The 25825-nt window shown below is 39.3% G+C and overlaps 1 protein-coding gene across 1 annotated transcript; it reads right to left on the bottom strand.

The window, feature by feature from the left end:
* Positions 1-3864: 3864 nt before the first annotated feature.
* SPCS2 (signal peptidase complex subunit 2) lies at positions 3865-25796 on the bottom strand. The gene is made up of 5 exons (XM_061150352.1): positions 25578-25796; positions 13005-13088; positions 11953-12112; positions 10122-10257; positions 3865-4655 (listed from the first exon to the last, which is right to left on the bottom strand). The coding sequence occupies exons 1-5, from the start codon at positions 25779-25781 to the stop codon at positions 4469-4471; spliced, it is 771 nt and encodes a 256-aa protein (XP_061006335.1). The 5' UTR covers positions 25782-25796; the 3' UTR covers positions 3865-4468.
* Between the last annotated feature and the right edge of the window lie 29 nt (positions 25797-25825).

The following is a 25825-nucleotide window of genomic DNA, read 5'->3' as shown; positions in this document are numbered from 1 at the left end:
TCCAGGCAAGAATACTGGAGTGCGTTGTCATTCCCTCCTCCAGATGATCTTCCCAGCCCAAGAACAGAATCCGCGTCTCTTTCATCTCCTGCATTGGCTGGCAGGTTCTTTGCCGCTAGCACCATCTGTTAAGTCCCAAACCTCACCAGTTGAATTCTGGTCCCTTCCTCCCATCACAGGAACCCAAACCATGTAGTTTAAAATAGGTATGTTACAGGTCACAGCCAACCAAGAGACTATGCTTTCTCCCAGCCAGGAGCATGGGAGAGGCTAACCTACAGTGTTCAAATGGGTCAGTGACAAGGCCTTTTCTCCTGACTCCTGCTCCATGGTCCGTGCTGCCTCTCCCCTTGTCTACCTCTTGGCGCCAACAAGCATCTGCAGTTCAGGGACTGCTGGTTTGGTTGTGTGCCCCACTGTGCATCACTGTGGATCCCCCCCCCCGTTTATTGGCACTTCTGACCATTTTGCACCCAGGGCTCCCTGTTCCCATGGGGCGAAGTTGGATGGTGACTTAGATATTTATATTCAACAGAGCTATAAAAAGGGAAACCTTCTCCTCCTCAAAGATCCCCCAGCATACACAAAAGTCTTTCCTTAAGGCAAGAGAGGGAGTGAGAGGGATTGGGTCATGAAAGTACTTCTGCTTCAGTGGTTACCTGCCTGGACTCAACAAATCTTAGTACTGAATATTTTTGGTCCACTTAAAAAGCTTTATATCCTTATTTCTGACACTACTTATTTCAGCTTTGGGGAAGCCATTACTCATCAGTCAGCCATACTGCCTTCAACTGGGGCCACAGACTTGCTTGCCTCATTGTCAAAACATCCTCTCATTCTCCTGCTCTGAGAATTGAGCTACAACCAGTCAGACAGTATATTTCAATCTCACCTCTTGTTGCTTAGCCTCAAAACATTCATTAACATATAGGACAACTAGAAGCCCTTACTCCCCTCCTCACACGGCAGCAGTTGCTACCAGGCCCCAGGTTATCCTCTCCTATCACCTGGCCCATGACCTTCCTCTTCTGGAAAGCCCTGTCTGTCAGGAACCCATCCTTGTTACAAAACTATCAACAGTAGCCCATGAAGGGTTTCAAATTTTATCCTCCTTGCAAACAAGTTAACCTACTTTTTTCATGAAGACTGGCAGATGACACGAGACTTCTGGATCAGAGAAAAAGAACTTTATTACTTATAATGCAGCAAACAGCAATGAGTAGGTTTGTGCTAATTCCCCATTCCCCTTCCCCAACAAAACTGACACAGGTAGGCCTAGATGGGTGGCCTACATGTGCAGTAGGTTGTGTCATGAAATCCTCCTGCTCAGAGGAAAGTGAGCACCAACCAGCACACCTTCTGAGCAACTGTCTTTAAACCTACTTCCCAGTAGCAGGAGCCTACAACCACCTCCCCAATCTTCATTAGCAAGCAATAGTATATTCAAACATTCTGAGAAGGGGGTCACAAAGAACACCAGACTGTCATAAAAGTTCCATGGCATTAAAAAAAAAGGTTAATTCTTGAAGTATCTGTGGACAGGAGAGGAGTCACCTGAGCAAACGTGCTTTCAGGCTGGATTGTTAAGTAATAACATTAGAGGCTGTCTGTGGGGACAGGGCACATTTTATAAAAAACATTGTGATATTATTAACAGAGCTTCCCTGGTAGCTCAGCTGGCAAAGCCACCTGCAATACAGGAGAACCAGGTTCAATTCCTGGGTCAGGAAGATCTGCTGGAAAAAAGATAGGCTACCCACTCCAGTATTCCTGGGCTTCCCTGGTGGCTTAGCTGGTAAAGAATCTGCCTGCAATGTGGGAGACCTGGGTTTGTTCCCTGGGTCGGGAAGATTCCCTGGAGAAGGGAACTGCTACCCACTCCACTATTTTGGCCTGGAGAATTCCATGGACTGTATAGTCTATGGGGTCGCAAGAGTTGGACATGACACTCACGGAAAATGAGTGACTTTCACTTTTCATTATTAGTAGAAGCGTCCCCAGATATTATAACTTTCATCAGGGGGATAAGGTTTAGGTCAAGGGAAGTCAGGGGTGGTGATAAGATAAGAGAGTTGGTGTTAGAAAGCTCTAAATTGAGTAGGAACTTGGACCCAGAGAAAAATACAACTGTGGGTAGTACAAGGAACTTTTGTGGCTGTTCTGAAGCAAAAAGATTGTTTCTAAAAATATATGAAGCACCAATTGTCAAATACATGTTAGCAGCTCAAATTTGCAAATAATGAAAAACACAGCTGTCTCCCCACTCTCCTTAGCAGTCTTATCCTAGAATACCACAACAGGGTAGATGATGGGTAGGGGTGTATGCAGGATGCATGGCTAGGCTGATAACCCATTTATTTTATTAAATCAATACTGCCTCAACTGGTTACTGGAGTCAGCGGAACACCTTAAGACATCCACACAGCCTAAGAAATCTCAAAGTAGGGATTTAAGGGATAATAGCATTCATATTCTTTGAAATAAAAAATGTTTTATACATAGCCATCTCTAGGCAGTAAGGAATCTTCATAATCTCAAAGGGTACACTGTCTGAAAGCTCTTTTGAAAGGTTTTTTTAGTCCTAGAGAAGAAATGAGATTTGCCCAAGGCCACAAATTAAAATACAGCTGAAAACCCAGGTCTCTTGTCTATCACTCAAGGATATCTCTTTTTCTCCCCTTCTCCCAAATTGACTTCTCCCTTGGGATAATGAAAAACCAGAAGAAAATAAACATGCCAATTAATAAGGAAATACCACAGTTAAATCAAAAGCATTTCTATCATGGAATATTATGCAACTATTAAAAATGCATTTGACCTATGTATACTGACAGGGAAAGTACTTAAGAAATACCAAGTTAAAAAAAAACACAAAGTAATTCAATTTTTGTGAAAAAAAAAAAAAAAAAGAAAATACATGTTCATGTATGTAAAGAAAATGGTATAGCTGGTATGAAAGAATTCCAAGGAATTGTCATGGAGAGGGTTATTCCTTGTTTAACAGTAACTCCTTCATTATAATAATATGATTATCTGATTACACTTCCAAAAGCTTCAAGTGGCTGACAGAACAGAATTACCACTCGGGGGGTGGGGAGAAGAAACTAGGAGAGAACTACAAGGCCTACCCAAGGTTCATGGAAATACAGAATTCAGGACTTCAACTTCCTATCTAGTGATACCCACAATCTTCTACTGTGTGATGCTGAATAGGGCAACATTCCCAAGTCAAAGAGGAAGATGTGATAACTGGGGTTTCTTATAAACTGATTATAGTATTAGGTACTGGGCTCAGTGGGAACTGTACTTACAAGGTGAGCAATATTCCTATAGGTCACAGGATCTGGACAACTCCCAGTTCTTCTCTAACCCTAGTGGGAAAATACTAGAAACGATGCTGCTCACAACTCTGTAGCCAGACACAACAGGTTTAAATCCCAACTCTATTGTTAGCTGTGTGGACACAAATTAACCAATTTTTGTGTCTCAGTTTCCTCACCTATAAAATGGGGATAATAACAGGACTTTCTTAGAGCAGCTGGGAGCACTAGTGAGTTAATACACATAAAGAACTTGGAATACTACCCAGCATAGCAAAGTAAGTACTGAGTGTCATTACTGTCATCACTGGAAAGCAAGCAGTTCCTCACCTACAGGTTCTCAGGGGCCTCTGACTAAACAGAAACAAAGGAAACCTATAGTAGTAACACCATCAACATGTACTGCTCTGTTCCTTCCATCAAGACTATGACTCCATTTTTCAGATCTTCTTTCCTTTTATTTAAAAAAATTTTAGAAAATGGCAGTTAGTAAAGGGCACAAAACAAATCAACAGGGATATACTAGTGCAAGATATAGACAACATAAAACTAAAAATGCCATTGGCTTCTTTAATTGGTTAAAAGCACAAAACATAACAGGCAGAAAGTCTCTCTCAAACAAATTAAAAAGCTATGTTTTTCCCCCCAATTCTCCCCACGTCAGATATATACACACCCACAAAAATGGTGTGTGAAGGGAAACTGTCATACACAAGAAGCTGTATGAATTAGGGGAAATTAAGGGAAACAGCAGTTGAAACAGAAATTAACATAAAAAGGTCAGCAACAGGTTAACAATTTTAAAAACTGAGTCTTCAAATGCTGCATGGCACAAAGCTATACTATATAAAGTACTGCTAGGTATGAAGGAGGAAGTCTGTACGGCTTTTAGCAAAAATGCTTTTCCAGAAAAGCAAATCAAAACAATGCAATCAGCAGACCAAAGAGGCTATAGCTAGATATCAGAGCTACAACTTCTCATATCTGAGCTAGAAGTTTCTATTTATCCAGAATGCACTAAAATTTCAAGACAAAACAGGGACATTTTTAACATTGCTTACTTTATCCATATTAAGTTCTCTGTTTCTTTCTCCCTCACCCCTTAATTCGGCAAGATCCAGCCAAAAGATGGCAGCTTTTAGAAGCAGCTATTTTATTTTTCTTTCTGTGGCAAGACTGTCGTGGAGTCTAGATATCTCAGGCTCATATGCGTCCATGACCAGAGTCCCGCTGTGGTCAAAAAACTTAGCAATGGACTTGGTGAACTCAGCTTCCCGTTGCTGCTTCGTTCTTCCACTGATGAAGGTCAGTTTCAGAGTGTATTTATCATCGAACCTAAGCAAAGATGACAAACCAAAAACCAAACACAGACATTCAGTCAGTAACAACAGAGCACCAACAGTTTTTGAAGAATAGCACTGAGTTAGCTACTGGTGATGTAGGGAACATACAGCATTATCCTTTCCAAAAAAAAAAAAAAAATCAGGGGACCTTCAGGATAAAAAATCTGATTTGTAGGTGCTGCTATGACCCCCCTTATTTAAGTACTATGTGCCTCCTTTACCTTATCATACACTGCTAAATCACATGGACTATCTTCTCTCACTTCTGCCCTTTACTTTGCTGTTATGGCAGAAGCATATGGCCAGTAGACACTACTCTCCAGTCTTACCTGATTAGGTCCCATTTGTTAATACTATACTGGGCATAAACTTTTCTGGGAAAACCTTCCCAAACTGAGTTAGATGTCTTGCCTTTGTCATACATACACCATCCATCAATCAACCCAAATACTGAGTGCCCATCATCTGCTAGGTCTAATGATAGACTCCTGTGCTGTCAATTAAATTATCTATTGAAATGATAATCACGTATTTGTGTTCTTTACTAGTTTCGGGGGTTTTTGAGGGGAAAGATTTTGTCTTGTTTTCTATCCTTAGATTGGTATTTAATAGGTAATCAAATCACAATGAATAAATGAAGAACCCTTGCTTTCATAGATGTTCCCCAATTCCAGGCTGCTGGGTCCTTGCTCCCTGTAATCAACCTAGCTTCAGGTTCTGCCCTGATCCCAAGCAAGCAGTATCTTTTACTCCATGAATTCCAGAGATCCCGTTTAGGTACACCTTAAGGTATCCTGAAGGCCTTTACTATCTCCATTCATTCAAGAGGGTTTATGACATCAACCCCTGGCAGGCCAATGTTCCTCCCCCACCATCCCTACCTGTTTCTGTCTCCATTTAATTAGGGCATATTCAGTGGATTGTCAGGTTGATATTACCTTTAGACGAAGGAGATGCTTGAGCCTCAGATTTTTCCCTGAATGTTTAAAAGAGGGAAAGTCCCACCCACTTTATAGGATCACTGATATAACAGTGCCTATCATTAACCAGTGCTCAAAAAAAAAAAAATCATAGCTTGATAAATTGTTATGTAGCCAGTTACTTTCAACCTGGATAGACAGGAGTAAAGGTCCTTGAAAACTTTCAACACCTCAAAAATTTTTTTCAAGCTCTGCTCAACTGCTTCCAACTGATATCACAGTGATTTTTGGACTTTTGAGTCCAGTTCCATGGCTATAAAGGCAGGACACAATCTAATTTATTTTAAAAAATAGTTACTCATTAATTCAACAGATATTTACTCAGGACCAACCACTATTCAGAACTAGGCAGTATTGGATGCTAAGGATATACATCAATGAATACAACAGACAAATTTCTGTCTTTTGAGACTTTTAGTATGTGTGAGGGAACCAACAATAAAATAAAAATTATAATGTTCTTTTAAATATGGAAAGTCATCACGAAGCAGATGTTTGAGTATAGCCTAAAAGACGGTGAGAGAACAAGTTATCTGGAAAAAGTATATTCCAGGCAGGACACAATAAATGCAAAGGCCCTGAGGCAAGCACATGCCCAGAATGTCTGAACAACAGAAAGCAGGCCAATGCAAACAGAATGGAGAGGGAGAAGATGAGAGCCACAGGTTATGGTGTGTCTGCAAATGTGTGGAGGGTACAGCTACATAAGTATGGACTTCTAAGCTATGCTTAGGATTTTAGCTTTTCTCTGCGTGAGAGGATTTTGAGCTGAGGGTTGAGTTGATCTGCCTTATGTTTTAAAAGGATCATTCTGTGCACTGTATTGGAAATAGACTATGGGCAGAGAGAGCAGCTGCAGAGGTCCATTAGGACATTATTACAGTAACCTAATTGAGAGATGATGGCCACGGTGGAGATATTAAGTGGTCAGAATGAATATAATTAGAAAGTAGAGCTGACAGGATTTGCTGACAACCTATTCAAAGGACTAAGAGACAGAGGAGACAAAACGATTCCAGAGTTCTGATCTGAGTATCTAGAAAAAGGATGGAGCTGCCCTTTACTGAGATGAGGAAAATGAGGAAAAGCAGGTTTAGATGAGGGATAGCAGAGTTAGGTTTTGGATATGTTAATTCTGAGATGCTTAGTAGGATCCAATGTCAAATAGAAAGCTGGGACATAACTGGAGTTTGGAGAAGAGGTCTAGGATGAAAACACAGATTTAGAAATCTTCATTATTACAAATGGTATTTAAAGTCCTGAAAGTCTGGCTAGGAACACACCTAGTGAGTGAATACAGACAGAGAAGAGATGCTAGGAATAGGCACTAGTGGCATTTCAAATTTAGAGAAAGGGGATAAGGAATCACATAGGACACTAAGGAACAGACACACAAAGATAAGAATTATAAGACTATGGTATCCTAGAAGTCTAGTTTTTAAAAAAAGTATAACAAGGAGAGAATTATTCACTGTGTCAAATGTGACAGGTCAAATAGGATGAGGAAAGAGAACTGAAGAAAAGCAAATCCAAGAGATGATGGGAGAAGACAACAGAAGGATTGAGAAGACCACATGAGGAGGACAAGGGAAAAGAAAAACAAGTTTTTCAGTTGGGACAAATTACAACTTATTTGTATGCCAGGAAAAAATGACCCAGCAGAGGGGGAAACACCAAGTAATCAAGAAGGGACAGAATCAAGTGGATGAATGGAGTGGAGGCTTTGGATAGGAACTGAGGAAGAAGGCAGAGTGTAATGAGTGCTGCAAGTGGATAAAGATGGGAGACTTGCGGCTGCTGCTCTCTCCCCAGAAACAAAAGAAGCTGAGAGTGAAGTGGGGGAGGAGAGCAAGAGGTTTGAGAACAGAGAAGGTAGGAAAGATCCTCAAGGACAGTAAGAGAGTAACTGGAATACAGAAATGCCATGGAAGCTAAGCTAGGTATGGAACAAGTGAGACAATGAAGAGAAGAGGGCCAGGGAAAAAGATAGTGGGCTCAAGGATTATGGATGCCACTGTGGCTGAAGAACTGTTGGGGCAAGAGAATAAGAAGGAGACAAACTAGAAAAATATAAAGCAATGGTCAGAGAGAGAGATATTTAAAAAATGAAGTTAGTTATCAATAATACCAAGATCTAGGGTGTGTCTAATAGAAAGTAAGTATTTAAGACACTGCAGAAAACAAGATAATCAGGGGAGAGAAAGTAAAACTAAGAGGCCAGCATCTTGGAACAATCATCTACTGGGATACTGAAATCATTGATTAAGCCTTCTGAAAGGAGCTATGTTAAAGAGAGTGCCAATGAACCAGGAGCCATCTCCAAGCAAAGAGAAGTGAGTCTGTATTTAACTACAAGGAGAATGAACAGAGGTGGCATATTTCCTCTCCACAGGCACCAACAATGTGGCAGTTGATAAAAGTCAGCAGTGAATGTGGGGAAAAAAAAAAAATCAGAACCCTCATATACTGCTAGTGGGACTAGCAGTATAATGTAAAATGGTGCAGCTGTTTTGGAAAAGAGTCTGGCAATTCCTCAAAGAGTTACCATATGACCCAGCAATTCTCCTAGGTATATGAGAAATTAAAATGTTTATCCACACAAAAACTTATATATAAATGTTTATAACAACATTATTCTTAACAGCCAAAAGGTGGAAACAACTAAAATGGCCCTCAACTAGTAAGTGGATTAAGAAAAATGTAGAAAAATATAGTATATCCATGCAATGGAATATTATTTGGCACAAAAAGGAATAAAATATTGATACATTTGAACCTTGAAAATATTATGCTAAGTGAAAGAAGCCAGCTACAAAAGATCACATATTGTGTGATTCCATCTGTATGAAATATCCAAGAGGGAAATATATAGAGACAGAGAGCAGATTAGTGGTTACTTAAGGTTTGGGAGAATGAGGGGATAGGGAAATGACTTATCTATAGGGTACAGAGTTTCTTTTGGCAAGGATAAAAATGTTTTAAAGTTGACTGTGGTGATGACTGCAAACATTTTTAAAAACATAAGAAACCACTGAACTACTTTAAATAGGTGCACTATGGTGTGGAAACCCTATTTCAATAAGGCTGGTAAAAAAAATATTTAAGTCAGAATGTATATAATGAAATCAGGATGCTGCTTGGGTCTAGAATTCTCCAATTCTGCTTTAGTGCTCTGATACAGAGTATAGATTTAGGACAGCTGAGACCAAAACGGCAGCTATGAGTCCTGCCAGGAGATAAGAACTCCAGTGCAACATCAGAATGAAGCCCAGCTCCTCCTCACAGGCATCTCCACAAGCTGGTAATGAGAGGCTGTATGGCACTGATGCCACACTTACCTTCATATATGTGAGTAACTGGAGAGCCTACTATGTGCTAGGAACACTACCATGTGTTTTTAGGATAGTGACTGAGAGCATGAGTTCAGCCATGGGCTAAATTCACTTCTGGGCTCTATAACCATGGAAAAATTAATTAAACCCTTTGAGCCTGCGTTCTTATCTTTAATGGGTTGTTCTAAGGTTTAAATGAGACAATGCAGTTGGCACAATACTCAGTACATAGTAAATGCTCAGTAGATACTTGCTATCATAATGCTTGGTGTACAGCTGAACAACAAGGGGGCAGTGTTAAGGTTGCTGACCCTCTGTGCAGTTGAAAATCCACATATAACTTATAGTTACTCCTCCATATAGAAGGTTCCTCTGTATCCACAGTTCGAAATCTGTGGATTCAACCAATAATAGATCATGCAGTACTTCAGTATTTACTACTGAAAGGAAAAACTCCATATATAAGTGGATCCATGCAGTTCAAACTCCTGTTGTTCAAAAGTCAACTATATATACCAGTTGGCAACCTCACAACAACTCTACAAGTCATTTTTACCCTACTAAAGCTCAACTAGTTTACCCAATATACCAAAAGTCACACAGCTAGAGATGAGCTGGAATTTGAATCCAGCTCTGGATACTTAGAAGACCTGAGATGTCAGTTGCACAAAGTTACACCTATTATTGGTCAGAAACAGACTGAATTGTGCTTCTCTGAGTTGCCCAGTGCATTGCTTCAGAGATTTCTGATTGCACAGACTGCAGTCAGGATCACAGAAGACACAGAAGCTAAGGTGGTTCTTCAAAGACAACTGACTTCATACTTCTGGCCTTTATAGTTTTATATAGTTTATAGTTCTGCTCTCTAATTGGCTCCGTTTATTGGCCACAAGGAAACAGAACTGTTCTTCATTCTTCCACCAAAGTTACTTTCTCCCACAATTCATCCTCAGAGCACTTCTGTGACAATACAATCTCAGAAGTGCAACAGGAAAAATCTTCTAATTCATTCATAATCCTTTCTTCACTTTATATGACTAGCACTCTAATCTGCAAAGAGTAGACATATAATAGTCTGTTGATAATGACTAAACACGCAGAGAAAACCCAACCTCAGGATTTAGGAATCCGTGAGGATAGTCATACCTCTTGAGACTGGATGACAGTTGCCAGATATCATCAGGATCCATGCCTGTAGGATCTTTCCTGTGGGCCACGAGAAAAATGCTCTTCTCCTTATACGAAGTATAAATGGTCAGGATCCCCATCATCACAAAATAGGTGCAGATAAAGTTAAGGGGAAAATATACAACATACACACAAAAGAGAAATAACACAAACTCACAAGCAAGGGCTACAAAAACTTGCATAATAGTCCTAAAGAACACAGTTTTTTCTTGCTGTAAAATTACTGAAATTGTAATTACTTCGTATTCATCCTTATGTTTATTGCAAGAGAAGCAAGGATATCTCTGGTTAGTTCTGCAAAGACCATCTCAGGAAGAAAAGAAAAAGGTAGAGGGCATAAACCAGCTCTCTCTCTTCTGTTCAAGGACAACATATATAAGAAGATCCTCTACTACCCAGTTTGTCAAGACCAGTGTTTATTTCTCCATACGATAAAAAATAAATAACCACAGTGGACTTGACCACACAACCAATTTCAAGGGTGATTAAAAGAAAGGGAAACTGACTTTAAAGCAGTTTACTAAAGAGTCCCATGCTCTACTAAGTAAGCCAGCTGGGTGATTACAACAGTTTAGCTTACTGTAAGAACAATTACTTCATACATACATATAGGCTTATTATTAAACTCAGTTTTTGACAGTACTAGCTACCATATTTGGGTTCCTGTGTGCCAAAAACTGGCATAAGAACTCTGTGTACATATATCATTTAAATAGTGCAAAGTGAATGAGCTTTGGAGTAAAGCAGTCCTAAATTTGAATTCTAGTTTTTAACCAATGTAATCTCGACAAATTACTCCTTACTCCAAGGCTTAACACTGTTGCCTCTAAAATGGCAATTAAACAGATTTTTAGAATTGTCATTAGATTTAGTGATGCTACATATACATTTAAGAGTATAGCACACAGAAGACATTTATAATGGTACTCATTACTATTATGTATAAAAATGGTATGATTATAAAAATGGCAAGATCCTGTTTTGTTTTAAACAAGTATAACCAAACAAAAGAAATTCCATTAAGGCAGTTTCTTGAGAGGCCATATAATTATAATAAGGTTGCTGTCACTGTTCAAACCTCTTTGGAACTCCTTTGGGAACTGTCTCTAGAACCCATAGCATATTCTTTGAACTGCCTTAATTGTGAAAAAGTTCATAATGGGTTTGTTTGTGTGATACTGAAAGGAGTCAAGATGCAAATTCTGGGACTATGATTTGAGATCAGTTTGTACACAGAGGATGAGATGGCTGGATGGCATCACCAACTTAATCGACATTAGTCTGAGCAAACTCCAGGAGATAGTGAAGGTCAGGGAAGTCTGGCTGTGTGTTTTGCTACTAAGTGCTCACACTTAGATTATAATGTCTACATTAATAACAGAATTAAAAATAAAATAACCATATTGAATCTAAAATATCAATAATTATAACAAATTTACAGATGCTTACATTTCATAATGTTAAATCTTAACATTAGCGGTCCCAAGGTGAAAGTTTGGTTTTTTTTGGTAAGAACTTCCCTGGTGGCTCAGATGGTAAAAAACAATGCGGGAGACCCAGGTTCAGTCCCTGGGTTGGGAAGATCTCCTGGAGAAGGAAATGGCAACCCACTCTAGTATTCTTGCCTGGAAAATCCCATAGGCGGAGGAGCCTAGTAAGCTACAGTCCATGGGGTCGCAAAGAGTCGGACACGACTGAGCGACTTAACTTTCACTTTCAGAGAAGAATATCAGTAGAGATTTAAAAAAAAAACTGTCAGTAGAAAACAAACCTGAGCTTAAAGGATATGATATAACACACAAGGCCAGAACAGGTTTGGACTCTGGGAAGGGATGCATATAATCCCAAATCAAAGCCACGATGGCGAAGAAACAGGAGATGGTACAGATGATGAGGCGACCATCAATTAGACCAAAATTCTCCACATACTTGTACTTTTCCAGAAGTACCTAGTGAGAAGAACAAGGAACCAAGTTAGTAGGACTACTTCCCTCCTTGTACCTGCTTTTCTTCTTAATTTCCATGATGCTGCTAAGTCACTTCAGTCGTGTCCGACTCTGTGAGACCCCATAGATGGCAGCCCACCAGGCTCCCCCGTCCCTGGGATTCTCCAGGCAAGAATACTGGAGTGGGTTGCCATTTCCTTCTCTAATGCATGAAAGTGAAAAGTGAAAGTGAAGTCGCTCAGTCGTGTCCAACTCTTAGCGACCCCATGGACCGCAGCCTACCAGGCTCCTCCATCCATGGGATTTTCCTAGGCAAGAGTACTGGAGTGGGGAGCCATTGCCTTCTCTGTTTCCATGATGAAAGTTAAGTTAATCATTTAAATGACCAAGTAGTTCTCTCCAATCAGGATTTCGCCACTTGGAGCAAAAAAAAAAAAAAAAAAAAAAAGACTCAATGTGTTTACAAAAATTGCAGAGAAAAAGCTCATCAACTTCTGGCACATTTTTTTAAATCCTTATCTTCTTCTTTAGACTGAAGCTAAAATTTTCTTTTCCCTTTTAAAATAGAGAGATGATCAATTATGCATGACCATCCTATATTCCCTCAACCCTCTTGCCTCTAGGCTAATTAATCTCAAAAACAACAGATTACTAGTTTTCTGGAATTCAAAAATAAACAATTTGAAGAGAAATTTGAAGCAAGTAATAATTGTATTTTAACACATGTTCCCCTATATATACTGCAAGGTTCAGAAAATGCTTTCTGTCTCAATTCCTAATACTGAAAACTAAACTCATTCCAATGCACAGAAAGAAAAAGTCCTGCAAGAGATGTGCCATCAATTATATATGAACTAACGGACACCGTCCCTCACCTCTGCCCCCAAGAAAGTACCTTTTTGGCAGAATCATCCAAAGAATTTTTCACAGCTGATCCATCCCATTTGTCAATTTTTACAGGCTTATCGTCAATCTTCCACTGTAAAACAAATGGTAAGTTGTGCATTAAAAGACATGGCATCTTACTAAAAGTACAGTGAACTACTTCCTTAAGAGCATCCTCAAGTATGCATAATATTTATTCTCTCTCTTGATGTTGGACAGCTAAACAACAAAACACTTGAAAATAAATTTGAAGGAAACTAGGTCACTACAATCAAGTGGTAATCATATGATGTAGCCAGTCTCCACGCTGAAAAGTCAAATCTACAAGGGCAGAACACTGACATGGGTTGTAGAGACTGTAGTGTGAACTCAAATATCCCATCCCATTTTACCCAAATGTGGGAACAGAAAGGAATTTCATCTGTTCGTCCTATCACTTTGTGACTACAAAACTCAGACAATATCCATCCACACACTAACAAAAGGATGGTCTACTTTAATACATTTTTGTCTCCCAACATTTTACATTTTACCAGCACACCTTAAGTAAGAAAACAGCAGATTCAGTGTAGTCTTTTGGAAAGAACATTTTGAATTAAAAACTGAGTCTTATCACCAGTTAGGTATGTGACTTTGGACAAAGCCTGCTTCAATTTCCCTCATCTGTAGAGGTTTATAAAGGTTCCCAAATACTGTGCTAATTAAAGGCAAATGATTCTCTCACACATACTGCTGGTAGAAGTTCAAAATGGTGTAACACCTACAGAAGATAACTTAGCATCTTGGATTCAACTTCCCACTTCTGGGAATTTTTCCTTATATGCACAGACATGAAATAATATACAAGGTTATTCACTGCAGCACATTTGCAACTATAAAAATATAACTCAAGAGCTCACTTACACCGGACTGATTAAACAAACTATGGTACACCCAGGAAAAGGCTAAGGGACATGGGTGGGAATGAGACTTTTCAATGAGTACCTCTTTCACTGTTAACCATGTGAATAGATTCTGTAAATTTTTTTTTCTCAAATTTAAGTGATTATGTGAATGTAGGTTAAGTGAAACAGGGTACAGAAATAATCTGATAAACTTGCCTTTCTATAGATCATACGTCCAACTCAAATTTTTTCAGATCAAGTGAACAAATATCATATGTCATAAAAATTACAAACCAGCAGACAATCCAAAATTCATTTGGCTTTAGTATAGATTTTACTGAAGGACAGAGAAGAAATCTTAATATTATTTAACTCTCTGATTGAGCACAAGTTCAGAGATACTGTGGACGAGAAATAAAGAGATGGAGTAAATATCTGTAAAACATGAGATTTTAAAGGAACACAAAAATATAATTCATCAAACTTAATTTTGTATTTCTACATGCTATTACACATAAAAGAAAAACTACTCTGTGAAGTCTGTTGGGAGAAAATACATGAGCTAAAACAGTCATACTTCAAGTGCTTAAAACTCAAATCAAGGCTTCTCCCCTTTGTATCTCATAAAAACAAGAATTTTCTTTGAGAAATTACTACTGGCAGCATGTTGTAATAAGATTCTCACAGCCTGCCAGCCTACAAATCAAACATGACACCTAATTTTAAAAATACAAATTGAAGCAAGAAGAAATTAACAGGATATCTAGCTAAATAGCTCGCTTATACTTAGTTTAGTAAATCCCATTTTGGTAACAGTGAGCAAAAGAAAGAAACCTGTACAGCCAGAATCCATGGCAGAATTTGAATTATTTATGAATGAAAGTCATTAAGTCTTTTTTGGCTCATTCCAAAAAAATGATGTTCTCATAGAAACTCAGCCACACGTCACTACTTGCAATGCAACATAGAAAAGAAATTTGCCTCTACAATTCAGAGGATAATTTCTTGGCAATTTTGGGGGATAAAATGCATTAGAAGCCATCACAATGTGTTCTAATATAGCCTCAGTTCTAATTCCACTGGTACCTAGAAGGATCTTCAATAAGTGGAACAAGAACGTTTCCAGTCAATTACATGACCAAGGAAATTTATAACTGATTTCTGAAGAGATGGGAGCATCATTCATTCGGTGTACATGAAAAACCTTAGCCTATGTCAAAGCAAATAGCATCTCTGCTGTAGCACAGAGACACATCTAGAAAAAGGGCAGGAGGGCGGACATTTTCCATCATTCTCAAAAACTGTCCATCAACTAAAATGTATGATATTGGTCATGTACTCTCCACTGCTATTCAAGGTATTTTATTTTATTATTTTTTTTTTTTATTCAAGGTATTTTAGAAACCATCTTCTTTCCCTCACTTCTCTTCCTCAACCCTGAGTAAATTATCTTCCTTTGTAGTTAATAAATAAGACAAAGCAAAGGTTGGTTTCTTTTATGTTGAACCTCTCAGGATAAATCACAAGAAAATTCTGTGTAGAAAAGAAATATAGATCTTAGATTGCCATCCTTAGAAAAACCTGTGTAAAAGGATGGCTCTTGGCTGGCATGTGGGAGGTTGGCTGGTAAATGGTTTCCTACACTGACATTAAAACTTTCCCTAAGTGATAAAGAGTAGCTCACTATGCCTAAACTGTTTGTGTAACAACATGGTTTATGCTAAATACCTGTTTTTCTTCTAGGAGTCTAGAATTTTGGCATGGACCAGGCAGAGGGTGCCTATTTAATCAGCCCCTTAATAAAAAACTTGGGCACTGAGTCTCTAGTGAGATCCCCTGGCAGACAACACTTCACACACATCACATCACATTGTTGCTAAAGGAATTAAGCACAACCGGTGAGAATTTAGTGGGAGAGGACTCTCAGACTCCTGCACTTGATTTCCTCTGGACTCCATCCTATTCATCTTTGCCCTTTGCTGATTTTGCTTTGTATTCATTTGCTGTAATAAATCTTACCCAAGAGTATGGCCCTGCAGGTACTTCTAGTGAATAACAGAGCAGAGCGATCCCGGGGAGCTCTGATACACAGGCAGTATTGCCAACTGAGATACAGCAGATGTGGTAACCTGGCACACAGTTCCTCTTCCCCTCATTTCCTATGTATTAGAGATACATGTATATTGGGCACAATCAACAATCAGTGTTGACTAAGCTAATATTTGCACCAAGGTCATATACGCACATGGTTTAAAGAGTTCTGTAAGTTATTAAAATTTTTAAAAAAAGATTTAGCAGTCCTGCTTTCCCTCCTCTGAGACACTGCTGACATTGTTCATTTCCCACTCCCCACAGACAGACAGGAATTTCAATTCCTTAGGCTGATTTTTTGGGTATCCACCTCTATATCTTAGGGAAAAGTTTATATTATTATTTTTAGTGTTCAGCATTAAGTCTTCTGACTTTTTTCACCCACCATGAAAGATGAGATTTAACCAATTCATCCCCTATCACTTTCACATTTACTTTTCCTGCTCCTCCTTCACCATCTCTTGAATATAGTTATAGTAGACCAATATTGATTTGTTATTACATAATACCTTAATTTTTTGCTAGATCATTATTTGGAGTTTACAGTATGATCATAAATGCTGTTCACAGATTAAGTCATGTAACAGGTTAGGATTCCTTTTCTGCATAGCTTTTTGCTTTCCTTGGAGATACTACTGTTTTCGTGGCTGTTTTTAATCAGACAGTGTATTTTTCACCAATATATTCTCAAATTCTTCTCCAGTTCTTAAATCTCCTCTCAATACTTGCAATCATATTGAGCATTTTGTGAATTTCATCTTCCTAGAGAAACCTCTCTGGAAGCCTTCTGACCTGCTTCAATCTAGGTGGATTTCTTTCTAGGCCCACTGTGTAACTGTCATTCTGGAGTCTCCCTTTACCACATCTCTGAGGGTTCCCTTAACCTCCTCTTGGGCTGATCCCCCTTTTCTTAGATACCATGTCTCACTCTTTGCTTGGTTTACTATTCCAGACTCCGTCCATTATCCCCATCCCTCTCCCGCTATCCAAATTCATATACTGAAATCCTAAACCAGAATGTGATGGTTTTAGGAGGTGGTACCTTTGAGAAGTAATTAGGTCATGAGGGGCTTCATGAAAGGGATTAATGCCTCGATGAAAAGACATGAGAGAGTTTGCTTCTATTGTTTTCCACTATGTGAGGATACAAGAAGGTTGTCTGCAAGTAGTTAAGAAGTCTGTCACCAGATGCAACCATGCTGGCACTAGATCTCAGACTTCCCAGACTCAAAACTGTGAGAAATAAATTTATGGTATTATTAGAGCAGCCCAAACTGACTAGCATCCTCTTTTTACAGATGTTACAGATAACATTAAGGGTCTAAGAAATTTGCCCAAGGTGAAAGCTAGGAAGTAGTAAAGCTGGGACCTAATCAAGTTCTCATGATTTCAAAACCTGTACTCTTTCACTACTTTACACTGCTTCCCACAAAATACAAGGAAAGGAATTATTAGCCATCAAAACCAAAAGGAAACAGATCTCTGAAGTGACAGTCACATAAAGTATCTTGATTCTTAAGTTATAGTTAATAACCTAAAAAAAAGCTTAAAAAGATTTTAATCTTAATATGCCAACAAAACCTATAGGATATAAAATATTTGGAATTTTCCATTTTCTTCCATTTGAAACCAACTGCTATTTGGCTGAAAATATGGTTCAAAAAGTCCTATCTTAAAGAAATCACTTCTCTGCCACTATCAGCACAAAACACTATCAAGCCAGCATATCTGATGCCAAACCTTGATGACAAACCATTCACAAAATTTATGCATTTGACGGCTTTTAGAGAACATTACAGACTCAACCTTAGTTACGATTCTCCACTGCAAATTTGAATTAAAAAATTTTAGTACAGTGAAAACAGAAGTAAAGTTATGCAGTGATAAAGATCTCAGTGGATTGCTTCATAAAGTTCCTTAGCCTGACAACTGGGCAGAAAGACTCAAAAGATTCTTCAATTCACACTGAAGAGATGAGGATACCAGAGGTAAACTGTTTCAACAGAAGGACCTTGCTGATTTCAAAGGAACTTGAAGAAATCTTATTAACTCTTTTTATTAATATTGGCTTGAAGAAATATTAATAAACCCTTTTTCTCCCTTCTTTGGACTCTCTCAGATTAGATGGTGGCTACAGGCTGCAAAGACGGAAGGTAGTAGGAAATATGGCACATGACGGAGCATATCCTAGATGACCTTATTTACTAGGTTAAGGGACTTGAGACTTTATTCTAAAACAAGCAATGGAAAATATTTTAAGCAGGTGAACAACACAACCAATTTGTGTTTTTTTAAAAAGTCATTTTTAGAGGCAACTTAGCAAAAGGTCGGAGGGGAGTAACAATGGAGATAAACTCATCAGACAGGGCCCAATTTAGATGCAGGGCTTGAATTAGAGCAGCAGCAGGGGGATAAAAAGGGAATATTTATGAGGTACAACCGGCAGGACTTACTATCAGACTAGTACAAAAACTGTGAAAGAGAAAAGACAGAGGTGACCGCTAGACTAGAATTTGGGCTTAGATAACTAAGCTGTCATGTTGTTTTCCAAGAGAAGGAACTGAGCAGGAAAGAAGAGAAGTACACATTTGCATATGCTGAATTTGAGATGTTTAGGCTCTACAGTTATAGTGATTTCAGAATTTTCTAAACCAAAATAAGATTATGAAAACTTATGGCAGACTCAGAAGCTGAGATACTATTTGAGTTGAAAATAACACACCCCTGCCTCCCACATATACACAATTGTGAAAAGATCACAAAGCAGTAAGTTCAAAATAAGAAAAAAAAGGAAGTCACGGTGGCCGAGTGGTTAAGGTGTTGGACTCGAAAATAAGAAAAAAAAAAAAGTTCAATTTGGGGAGCAAATGATGTTTGTCTTGAGGAAGCTTACTATCATCTAATTTAGAGTACAATTCAGAAATACCAAGATATCTCTAAAAGAGATATTATAGCTCCTGGTAGCATAATCTTCAATTTTCATCTTTTTTTTTTTTCTTTTTTAATAAAAACGGCCAAGAAATACTGCAAAGAAAATTACTTCTTAATAGTGGCTTATTACTGTCTATAGTTATCACTGGAGTTAAGTTGCAGCTTAGAAATTATCACGTTAGTTATGAGCATGAACATTAGTGGCAAGACCAGAGTAAGTGGAGGTAAATAAGTGGAGGTTAAGTAAGTGGAGCTAAGTAAGTGGAGGTAAGTAGACTCGCTCCAGCTATGGCAAGTAGGCACTGAGACATTTACACCTGGGGCTCAGAGCAGAGGTCTATATTGAAAACATAAATGTGGAAGTCATTAACTTACAGACAGTATTTAAGCCAGGACACTGTGTATCTCCCTGGGATGATTGTACACAGACAGGTCCAGGGGCTTGCCAGTATTTACAGGTCAGGAAGAAAAAATAACAACAATAAAGACAGATAAGTGGAGGAGGAAAACCAGGATAAGTGGCGTTCTAAAAGCCACAGAAAGAAAATATTTCAACAAAGAAGTGATCAATGAGTCATATACTCAAGATCAGGTAATAAGAAAAACCACTATTGAGATCTGACAAGATGGAGGTTAGAACAGAGAAACGGTGCAGGCAACAGCTAAAACAGGGGAGCTGGGCTGTCAGAGGTTATTAACATCTATGATACCACTGTGTTATACAGTGATGAGTAAGTAGTTAAAAAGAATAACTTGATGCTTTAAAGATTACGCCATAAACGCTGTAAAAAGAATGAGTTTTAAAAAGAGATCTAATTTACGTATCAGAAAACTCATCACATAAAAATGTGCAATGGTTTTTATTCTATTCACAACATTATGCAACCATCACCATCTAATTCCAAAACATTGTCATCATCCCCAAAAGAAACCCCATACCCATAAGCAGTTATTCCAATTACCACCACCCCACTCCCAGCCTTGGCAACCATTACTTTCTGTTTGCATGAATCTGCCTATTCCAGACATTTCTTATTTATAGAATCATGTAATATGTGGCCTTTTGTGATTAGCTTTTCTTAGTGTATTTTCAAGGTTCATCCATATTGTGTCATGTGTGTCTCATTCCTTTTTATGGCCAGAGAATACTCCACGGCATGGATATACCACACTTTCATGGCTTGCTTCCACCTTTTAGCTATTGTGAATAATGCTGCTATGATCAAGTTTTTGTGTAGACACATTTTCAATTCTCTTGAGTTCATAACTAGGAGTGGGACATGCTGAGTTATAACTTTTTCATCATTTTACATTTCCATCAGAAATGCAGAAGGGTCCCAATATCTCCCCATCCTCACCAAAAAAGGTTATTTTTCTTTTTTTATTACAGCCATCCTAGTGGCTTCTCATTGCAGTTGTGATTTGCTTTCTCTAGTAACTAATGGTGTTGAGATCTTTTCATGTGCTTACTGACCATTTATATTAATATATCTTCTATGAAGAAACGTTAATTCACATCCTTTATTCTTTTCAAAATTGGTTTGTCTTTTTTATTATCAAGTTAGAAGACACTTTATATAGTCTAGATCCTAGAGCTTTATCAGATATACGACTTGCAAATATCTTCTCTCATGCTGTGGACTGTCTTTCCACTTTCTTGATAATGTCCTTTGATAAGAAAAACTTTTCTGATGAATCAAAAATAACGAGTTTTGACATGTTTTTAAAGTTTGGTTTGCAAAATGCAATTAAAAGTCTGCATCTTATTTCTTTAAACACAAACACAGGCACCACAGTAGTGCCATAAAACTGTTCACTCTGTCAGAGCTTGGTTAGGGTACAGGCATACTACCCTGTTCAAGTTTGGCAAGTGAGGATCCCATTGAAGAATATATATGACCTAAGGATGCACAGCTGGTGGGTGACAAAGCCATGGCTTCAGCCTAGGTCTTCCAACTTCAAATCAGATGCTCTTTCCACTACTACAGTAGCTAGAACATGGTCTGCTCCAGTACGAAAGGCAATGTGCTGAGTAAGGTAAGAGTACTGGATGAAGAGCTGGGCAGCCAGGTTCTGGAACTGTAGCTGACTGTGTGGTCTTGGATAAACTGCTTCATCTTCCCCTCTCCAACTGTATCAATGTCTGTATCTATGTCTCTAAAATGAGGAGGTTGGAACAGATGAATTTCAAGATCTCTTCAATACAAACACTTCAGAGAAATCACTATTGATTAAGCAGAAGAATCGAAAACCGAACAGGAAAAAAAAATCTTAAAATGTCTGAATCAGAAGGGATTTAAAAAGTTATCTAAGACAGAAGTTCTCAACCTGGATGTAACTGTTAAAATGTAGAGGAAATAAATAAATAAATAGTTATGTGTGAAACCATGCAGCTGTCCAGGCCCCACCTCCAGAGAACCTGATTTGGTTCTGGGATGAGGTCCAGAAGTTTGTATTTTTAACTAAAACCCCAAGAGGGTCTGATGCAAATAGTCTTCATAACACGTTACAAAAAATATTATCTAAGAAGTCCAGAGAAACTAGCTAGTTAGTGGCAGACAGCTATCTATGTTTCGTTCAATGTTTACTATGTACCAGAAACCACTTTTTAAGGTAAAAACTATTATTATTCCCACTTTACAGATGAGGAAACTGAGATACAAAGAGATTTATTAATGTGCCCAAGAACACATTTCTGATAAGTGGCAGAGCAAGAATTCAAAGCCAGCCAGCCAGCCTGGCACCAGAACCTATATTCTCAACTACTAAGATATAAAAACTCTGCATTAAGATCAGGTTGACAGTTCAGCCAGGAGACAGAAATACATAAATGAAGTTAAAAGGGCTGGGTACAGCTTCTAAAAAGCATATTTTAATACCACATGCCAATTTTAATAGCCAAAAAATCCAGCCAGGAGACAGAAATCCAGATATGAGATTAAAATTTGGATACAGGTCTGAAAAGCATGCTTTAACAGTGTAGTAGTGTCAATCACTCAGTCAAGTCCAACTCTTTGTAACCCTATGGACTATAGCCCACCAAGCTCCTCCGTGCATGGCATTTTCCAGGCAATACTGGAGTGTGTTGCCATCTCCTCCTCCAGGGGATCTTCCTGACCCAGGGATCAAACCCAAGTCTCCCACAGTGCAGCCAGATTCTTTACTGTCTGAGCTACCATAGAAGCCCTGTTGCTTTAATACCACATGTCAATTTTAACAGCCAAAGCAAATTAAGTAAACAATTTTTTTTAATAGCCTGCTACACAGAACAAAATACTTTAATGCATTTTGGGGAAATAAGTTATCACAATGATCTAAGTTACTCTGTGATGGAAGCTGGAAGGTTATATCTGCATATCTATTTTTAAGATCAGGAAGCTAGAATTGCTTTGTTCTCCAAGTCAGTTTCAAAGGAGCAGAAACTCACATCTGTTTAGGCAAAACTAGAAGCACATTTGCATCTCTTTATTACATTTCTTCATGGCAAATAAAACTACAGCTGCAAGAAATAAAAACCCTCCAAAAAAACAAAACAAATCAAATTAAAGAAATGTAAGGTGACAGTCCCTCATTTTCTCCATGTTCTCTTCCACAGTACCTGATTTTCAGACAGTTAAAGGCACCATCCTCTAAGGCAGTATCTGAAGACTGGGGTAGCAGATATGAAGTTTTCTCTTTGCCAAATTCAATGCTTCAAGTACTTATTCTATGTTGATCACCACAGAGAACCTCTCATGGGAAACTGACATATTAATTAGGGGCAGGATACAAAACAATATGTCATATTAAGTGACAGCTAAATTCCCATGTGTAATAAATGCTAAAGACTTCAGAGGAAGAACAACTCAATGTAAGGCTGAAATCAAGCTTTCCAAGTAAAAACACCTAAACAGCTCCGGGTTTATTTTCTCTCTCCTCGGCCCCTCACTTCTTGCTTAATTCTGCCAACGTTCTCTTTTGTGAAGCCTTTCATCTGTCTCTGCTATATTAAGTTAGAGTTCTCCTCACCTTGTCATTCTGCTTTTATAGCCCTTTACAAAGGCCATATATCAATTCATTATACAACAATATTCACAGTAAGCCACAATTATGTATGTGTATCCACATTGTTTACATAAGGAAATTTAAGCTCAGTAATACCACATAACTTATCCAACACCATATAGTTTTCAACATGCTGCACTAGAATTCAAACATGTCTTTCTTTTTGTATTAAACCCCATACAGCAGTATGGTATGAGGCCTATAAGAAGACTTTTAAATTCTACCACTCCCAACTATCTGAATGATTCTTCTAAAACCACTTTATATATTAGACTCAAACACCTTCAGCAGGCTTCCTACTCTTACTTCGGGCAATCCATGCCCTTCTCTATCTGGTTACAGTCAGTCAACAGAGTACCTGAGAAACAACAGGCACTAACCATACATCTTTGTTCAAGGACATTTTTACCCGGTATGCCATCTGTCACTCAAAATAAGGTCCCAGCTCCACCAGGGCTCCCACCCCTCCTCAAATGGATCTCACAGATCATTCTCTCTCTCACCTGAACTTCGTAAAAAGTGCACAAGTGAATGCCAAATTCTTTTATGTTCAGTATTTTGGACTTACACTCTGCTATACTGAGTATTTTCTGACAGCAGGATTTTTTATTTTTTTCCTCTGCCATTACATATCTGAATTAGATACTCTTAAGTTACAGAGGTCATTCATGTGTATCACCTCATTTGATTCTCCCCCAAACTCTAATATTTCAGGTGAAGAAAGGAAAACAGTGACATTAAATGACTTGCTAATCTTCATATTATTACTTTTCAGTAATCACTGCCTTAGCAGACTGTCCATGCTTAATATCTGCTTGAAGTGGAGGAAAAAGCAAGAGCACTCAATGGGACAGCATGAACACAGGCCATGAGGTGTTCACCCAACAGGAAAACAATTCCCAATGATCATCAATCCCCAATACTTTCACATAGCTTGGAGCAATTTCCCATCCCAACTGCTGGATAGGAACAGGCCAGAACATGTTCCTATCTCTTAAATGTTAAGAATATATGTATGTATGTGTGCTCAGTCCCATCTGGCTGTTTGTGACCCCATGGATTGTAGCCTGCCAATGGGATTTAGCAGGAAACCCCATCTGTCTATGGGATTTCCCAGGCAAAGAATACTGAACAGTATTTCCTACTCCAGGGGACCTTCCCGACCCAGGGATTGAACCTGAGCCTCTTGTGTCTCCTGCACTGGCAAGAGGATTCTTTACCACTGTGCCACCTGGGAAGCCCTAAAAGGGTGCTGTACTTACTCGCTAAATCGTGTCCAACTTTTGCAACCCCATGGACTGTAGCCCGCCAGGCTCCTCTGTCCATAGATTCTCCAGGCAAGAATACTGGAGGAGATTGCCATACCCTCCTCCAGGGGATCTTCCCCACCCAGGGATTGAACCCAGGTCTCCCGCTTTGCGGGCAGATTCTTTACCGTCTGAGCCACCAGGGAAGCCCGTGTAATTCAAAACCAATGACACCCAAAAAGAGAAGCAAAAAGATCTGGATAGGAACCCCTCAATATGATCACCTACTCATTTCTTAAGCACTCAGCAGGTGTTAAACACACAGAAGTCTGAAAACTGTTTTCAATTAAAAGTTAACAATCCTGACTATGTTAAAAACCCCAAGCTTATCATTTCTCATCAAACTGACCCAGGACCCTACAATGAGAGAATTGGAAGAAACCTTAGGATACATTCATTTTACAGATAAGGAAATAAGACACCGGGAGAAGAAGCACATTTCAAGGTCACACAACTAATTAGGGGCAGAAGCAGTACTAGGACCCGGATCTCCACCCAACTGTTTCTTTCAAAATGCTATGTAAAGGGCAAGAAAGGCCAACTCAAGAGAATTTTCATTTTTCCTTTAAGTCCCTGTTGCTAAGCCCGCATTTAAAAAAAAAAAAAAAACCTGGATGGAGAAAGGGGAAAAGAGGTCAGCGTGAACAGGTAGCAAGCATATGCATCCTATTCACCCAAGACACATTCACCTGGCCTGGTAGCACGGCGAGAAAGAGAGGGAGGAGGTGCGGGGGTGGGGTGGGGGGGGGAGTGTAGAAGGAGAAGGGGAAAAAAAGATAAATCTTAAAGACTTCTTGTTAGGCCGTAGAAGTCGGTACTCGAAGTTCAGTATTCGGGTATCGGGATAAAACGCCTAGAAACTTCAGGAAGCAAAAACCCAAGAGCACTTTGGAATCTGCAGCAGCATGCAAGTGTGGCGGTCGTCGTGGGGAGCTTGGAGACTACTAACTTCGAAGAGTTGCTTTCATTCAGTCGAGATTCAATCTTCCCTGTCCGTGAAACGAACACATTCAACAGTGGCCCCCCCAGCACCATCGAGGAAAAGCGATGGCGCTCTGAAATGTGGGGCTAATTAAATTGCCTTAAGAAGCTGTAGTGGCCAGCATTTAGGAGGAACACTTCCCAGAAGAAAAAAAGTCCTCAAGAGGAGACAGCCCAGGTTTGAGCGAAGCTAGCTACAAGCACCGGTTAAGGTTCCCACGGTGGGCCAACGAGAACTCCCTCTGAGAAGCCGCAGAAGAAAAGGGGGGCGAGGATGGGAAGAGGGGTTCACCGCCTCCCTGGCGCTCCCCAGGCTTCGACTGTCCCCAAGAATCGACTTCTCACCTTGTCCAGTAAACCGCTACGGCTACTACCTGTCCCACAGCCGGAGCCACCGCCAGCCCCACTACTGCCTCCGCCACCACCGGCTCTCCCGCCCTGAGAAGCCGCCGCCGCCATCTTGCTTGCCTCTGCGTTTCCCTCCCCTCCTAAACTTGTCCGAAGCCGATTGGCTGAGACTGACGGCGTGACGTACTGCGCGGAGTCCATCGGGATCCGTAGTTGGAGCTGGCTGATGCGAGGTTGCCGTGGCC

Source organism: Dama dama, chromosome 1, assembly GCF_033118175.1.
Source record: "Dama dama isolate Ldn47 chromosome 1, ASM3311817v1, whole genome shotgun sequence".
Lineage (NCBI taxonomy): Eukaryota > Metazoa > Chordata > Mammalia > Artiodactyla > Cervidae > Dama > Dama dama.
This window is presented reverse-complemented; position numbering and strand designations above follow the sequence as displayed.

Bases quoted from the DNA above. Each gene is read 5' to 3' on its own strand.
- SPCS2 (XM_061150352.1), bottom strand. From the start codon at position 25,781: ATGGACTCCGCGCAGTACGTCACGCCGTCAGTCTCAGCCAATCGGCTT. The intron at 13,089-25,577 runs GTGAGAAGTCGA...TTTGTTTTACAG, and splicing joins GTAGCGGTTTACTGGACAAG to TGGAAGATTGACGATAAGCC. The intron at 4,656-10,121 runs GTATGACTATCC...ATCTTTGCTTAG, and splicing joins CTGTCATCCAGTCTCAAGAG to GTTCGATGATAAATACACTC.